The 5,652-nt window shown below is 41.4% G+C and overlaps 1 protein-coding gene across 1 annotated transcript in view; it reads right to left on the minus strand.

Annotated features, from left to right (window-relative positions):
* The window catches only part of BRDT (bromodomain testis associated), a 69,728-nt gene that overhangs the window by 22,433 nt on the left and 41,643 nt on the right, over nt 1-5,652 (minus strand). Inside the window, exons 13-18 of the mRNA XM_018565078.1 lie at nt 5,396-5,442; nt 4,303-4,462; nt 3,491-3,603; nt 1,859-1,943; nt 1,164-1,267; nt 662-815 (exon numbers count right to left, since the gene is read on the minus strand). Of these exons, the coding sequence (XP_018420580.1) occupies nt 662-815; nt 1,164-1,267; nt 1,859-1,943; nt 3,491-3,603; nt 4,303-4,462; nt 5,396-5,442 (663 nt within the window). The remainder of the gene's footprint in view (nt 1-661; nt 816-1,163; nt 1,268-1,858; nt 1,944-3,490; nt 3,604-4,302; nt 4,463-5,395; nt 5,443-5,652) is intronic.

Below are 5,652 nucleotides of genomic sequence, written 5' to 3' on the forward strand. Positions count from 1 at the left end.
AGCGGGATGGCCGTGACCCCACGAGGAGGGGCTCGAAACTTAATCACAGGTTTAGGGGAGGGCATCATGCGGAGCTGTTTAGCTAGTAGAGGGCCGGGCTTATTAGCCCGCATGTAAACAAATTGCTTGTTCCAGCGCAACTCCCTCTCCACTTTTTCATTAAGGAGTAGATTAAGCTCCGTCTTAGTGGAATCCACTTGGGCTTTCAGAGCCGACGTGGGTGAGGCCCCTTGTTGGTCAGTGCTGTTATTCTACCATTCCTGGCCTTCTTGAGGTAGGAGGCTAGGTTTATCAATTCTCCTCTGATAGTGGCCTTGTGGGCCTCCCAGAAGGAGACGGGGAAGGAGACCGATCTTTCATTCAATTGAAAGTATGACTGTAAGGCAGAGCGAATTTTGGAGAGCGGGCTCTCTGAGGAGAGGAGTGACTCATTCAGGCGCCAGTTAGAATGTGGGGGGCGGCCAGGAATGGTAGAGCATTCCACAGCAATGGGGGAATGATCTGACCAGGGCACCGCAAGGATGGTGGCCCTCCGGAAGGAGCCGTGGGAGCGCTGTGGGATGAGGAAATGGTTCGATCCTAGGAAAGACCGCGTGGGGGTGGGAATAGTATGTGTAATCCCGGGATGTGGGTTGCAGTTCCCGCCATAGGTCAATCATACGGTGTGTGTTTAGGAGGGAGCGCATCAATTTAGATTGAACAGCATCAGGGGGTGTGGTCCCGGAAAGGGTGGTGGTCCTATCAACTGAGGGATTCAGGACCACATTGGAGTCCCCAGCCAGGATGATCAGACCTTTACCATGGTGAGAGAGTTGCTGCAACAGGTGGGAGAAGAACCAATGTTGATTGTGGGCAGGGTACCGTAAGAGGCGATAGGGGCCAGTATGTATGCCGGTACGGGCTGCAACCGAGAGGAGCAGTAATTTGGGAGGGCCAGAACAGGGGATCAGGGAGCAAGTCAGCGGGGGGGAGGGGGGGAATGGGAAGAGAGAGGATAGGGAAGGGATTGGAAGTGGTAGAGTGGGAGTGGCGGACTGGATAATGCAGGGCCACGAGTGGGGCGCGGCTATGTGCATAGCTAAAATATAGTCAATAGGGGGGGGAGGTTAGGTTTATTTCCTAAGAAATAAACTTTCTTAGGACTAAAAAAAGAACATAAATACCTTTGTTGGAGTTCTGGCATCACCACCGCCCACAATGGATGGAATGTCGCACACTTCAGGAATCTGCTCCATGTCAAGTTTCTGGCATTCATTTGGTACATTATCTAGAATTCCATAAACAAAGAGGTTTAAAATAGTTGTTAAATACTGTAAATCACATAAAACTTTCCCTTTAAGTTTGAATACAAAAAGGTGAGTCCTCCCTTCCTTAACTATAAAGGATTCATAAAGTGTTGTAAATGGGTTACAATCACTACAAATATCAACAACTATAAGTGAACGTAAATTGAAAACAGCTTATTATAACACAAAATTTTACAAATCATACAAATGGAGCCCAATTATATACTTTGTACACATATATGAAAATAATTGTTGAATTATACACCACAGTGTAAATGCCAACATACAACATAACACTCAATTGAAAGAGAAAATAAAACTCCCTGCGCATTACAGAGTTGCACTTTACAAACAGTTACAGCTTAGCAGTAAATCTGGTTCTAAAGAAAATCTGTAGTCGTAGCCTCACACTAACTACCTTTAGGCTGCAAGTAGCAAAAAAATTAATAAATAATATACATAATTTCACATCTACCTGGAATTATTAAATTAATCTAAGCTTGAACTAAAATAAAATATATAGAAAGGACAATATATTCCCTTCAGGTGAGTGATGGCCAGTGTGTGCTTACTTTCTGGTTCGGGTACATCTCCAATGTCATTTTTGCATTCTACAGTTGCTTCATGCTGGAGCAAGAGATTAGATGTTTCCCCATTCTGCAAGGTTGATGGAGTAAAAAAAAATGCAAAAACAGGCAACGCTGTTAACATTTTAGTTTTGCAACATGACAACTAAGGCTAGGTGCACACCTAGACGATTTATAGCACGGATTTAGTATTGCGATATCGCGCAAAACACAGATTCCCATTGAAGTCAAAAGGGGCCTGTTCACACCTTTGCGTTGCACGGCCTAAATCGCCTGTCACGCAAAAAGGTGCAGGAGCTATAGTCCCATAGACAACTGTCCAGTTTTCAAAGCAAAATTGCAAAAAAAATGTGCGAAAACAGCTCAATCGCCTAGGTGTTAACCCTTGCCTCCATAATAATCCCATTTTATGCTGGCAGGTGTTGTACAATATACATGATACACATTTTTTAACGTGCCTCTGAGGCTTCTGTCTTCAATGCAGGCTCCGCTGCTTTCTGGATTCATATTTATTTTTACTGGGCCCTCTTATTTCTTTATTCATTATAATGAATAAACTGTTAATTCTAACGGTGTAGACTACCACTGCTTAATATAAAAGATGTCAACAGACTTTGGATGGCACAATCCTGCCACCAGCCAATCAAGCAATGAAAGATCAGTCTGGAATAGGGTTGACATCTGTCTGGGATTAACCCTGGAAAGCATTGCAACTGTGATCACTGGATCATGGCTGCAAAGTTCAGCCTTCCGTAGTTTGCTTTCAAACTGAAGCTCCATAATGCAGTACATAGTTTCAGTTTAAATTTCCCTCAAAAATGGCGATTCCTCATTCCTCATCACCTGACCCCGCTGACCAATAAGAAGCGCTTCTTCCTAAGGCTGGGCACACACCTTACAACCATCGCAAGACTTCTGTCTTGCGATGCTTCTAAGGTAATTTTAAAAACGTACGATCTGCCTATCTTGGACAGGCAGATCGTACTTGCGATGATCGCAAGCCCGCCCCGCTGAGGGGCGGGCTTCTGATGACCGCAATGCCTAACAGGCAGTGTGCGCTTGCGCACACCGGCCCGTCCGACTTTTATCTTACGAACATGCTACACACCCGCCGAAAATCGTACCATTTTCGGCGGGTTTTCGAAACATGTTCGTAAGATAAAAGTCGTGTGACCTTACAGTAGTAGAGGTCGCACGGCTTCCACACACATTACGATAATCGTACGATCGTGGGATTTCCCGCGATTATCGTACGATTATCGCAAAGTGTGTGGGCACCTTTAGAGAAAGAAAGAGAAGTGCTTCTCATTGGAAATGTAAACTAAAACTTTGTACCTCTGTACAGAGCTTCAGTTTGGAAGTAAACTGCAGAAGTCTTAGCGTTGCAGCCATGATCCAGTGATCACAATTGCAATGCTTTCCATTCTTGAATACAAAAATTAAAAAAATGAATTTTTTAAATATGCATTTCTTTAATATTTGCAAAAGGTGAACTTAGCCTTTAAATAGCATCTTGGCAGAGAGCAACACAGAGGCATTTAATGCTATGTCCAATATAAGGAAATGGTTCATATTTAAATATACTCCAATTAAAAAAGCACCATTGTAAACATTTACCTTTATCGATTCTCCATTCCTGTGTTTTAAACAGGATTGTACTGTCTGAACCACATTATCACTGGGAACTTCAAATATAGGAGATCTGATAGGTGACAGCAATCTACTTATATCTACAAAATCGGAGACAATGCCATAATTAGGTTATTATTCATACTTGAAGAAAATACAAAATTGTTTTATATGTCAAATTCTTAATTGGGACAAAAGAAATGGGGAGGGAAAAGACGAAAAGATGGAGGGAAAGAAAAGGACGAGGGAAAGGAAAAAGTGGAAAGAAAGGAGAAATGGGAGGGAAAGGAGAAAGGAAAAAGAACTGTATAAGAAAAAAAAATACCCCTCCTGTGTACATGAGCTTTTGTCCCAGTCAGAACTGTTTTCATCTACATAAACATCAATGCAGCTTAGTAGGAGGTCAACTCTGATGCATCTTAAACTGACCTTATCTGTAAGCTAAATGCACCTGAAAGCTTGTGACATTTGCCTATCTAGATATTCTGCAGAAGTTCTAAATCCAACTAGTATTCTGGTGCACAGGGTTTGTCTATTGCCTTTAGTATTGAAGCTCTTAAAAACACCTATTTCCCTGGTTCTATATATTTGTCTCAACATGACAACAGTTGTCAATCCATACTAACAGCATTGTTTTGTATTCAGGATCCAATTAATATACTAGAGGAAACAAATGCTATGAAAAATAAGATCAAGTGCATTGTTTGTTCTGAGTAATACCTGACCCTGGATTATGACAATGTATGTGAAGAACATACTCAGGATTATAAAAGGAGAGACAGGCAGAATCAATTCTTTACCTAACGGTGGAAGGAGAAGGCAGTCCGGTAATTCATCTGCATTAGGAAGAAGTGATTTCACTGGCTGGGTGAGCGGTGGGCCTTTTACAGTATGTTGCTGGTCTTGTGAGAGTGAACACTCAGCAACAGAGGGCACATTAGATACTACAGTATGAGACAACTGAAAAACATAAACATAAAATATTCACACAGTTAAATGGAATACTTGGTGCGCTCTAAAGGTATCCATTGCTTTTGCTATTCTAATTGTGGTACTAAAGATTTGAAGGAGCAATAATCCTAAAATGCAAGATTACCTTGTAAGAGCATATGAAAACCCATTCACAAATGTGCATACAAGCTCATTTAACTATAAAAATAACATTTACATTAGGCATGAAGCTGCAGTTCACCAAAACCACCCCACTCGGCCAGACTGCTGTTTGCAAACAAAGTTGCTCACTAGCAGAAGAACTGTGTTAATAACTTTGGGTCTGGGTTCTCCAGTACCATAAATACATCTTGACTGCTCCTGTTTAGCACTGCTTTGCCATGTGACAGAATTGATAAATGTCCCCCACTGAATGTTGGCAGGATCAGTGTACAGAATATCTGAGTCTTATGATACAGCACTTTTGTACATGACTATATATCATACTTACAAATACACACACACACACACACACACACACACACACACAGGTTGATGCCTCTGAATGTCCCCATCAATTCTGGGGTTATACAAGGTTAAAATTTAAGGGAATGTGTCTAGGCTTTGGGCTTGTGTTGGTGGCACAAGAATGACATCCGTTTGGGACACTTGTAAGATCATTCAGAACTTGACAGCTGCATTTGATCTGCAGTTGACCTCTTTCTGACATGCATTTGACCTGCTTCAATTGGGTTTTGCATTTCTATAGGCTTGTATAGGAATGCAAAACCTGTTTAAAAAGTGAACAAAGGCCCATTTACACAGGCCCTAAAGCTAGAATCTCAGTGCACATCTATTGTGCCGATTGTATATTCTATTACTGGGGCTGTTAATGTTCTTTCTCTACATTGCACTATAAAAATTACTGTAACAAGAGTGTCAGCATTGGCATTTAAAATTTACCCAGTTTTCCTTCACAAGAAGAATATTCTTATTAGGCGCTTGAGTCTCTGAAAATGAGAAAAGCAAACATGTTACAAGCGCCTTATAAATCTTCCAAGCAGAAGCTCAATTCAGATGATACATGTGGCTATAACCATCATACATACATCAAAAAGATGAACTGCACAAGAACTTCAATGTACCAGGAGGCTTCTTTATTAATCTTGGAGATTTTAATATAATTCTATGTCGGAAATATATAGACAACAGCCAATAAA

Source organism: Nanorana parkeri, unplaced genomic scaffold (assembly GCF_000935625.1).
Source record: "Nanorana parkeri isolate BGI_ZX_2015 unplaced genomic scaffold, ASM93562v1 scaffold811, whole genome shotgun sequence".
NCBI lineage: Eukaryota > Metazoa > Chordata > Amphibia > Anura > Dicroglossidae > Nanorana > Nanorana parkeri.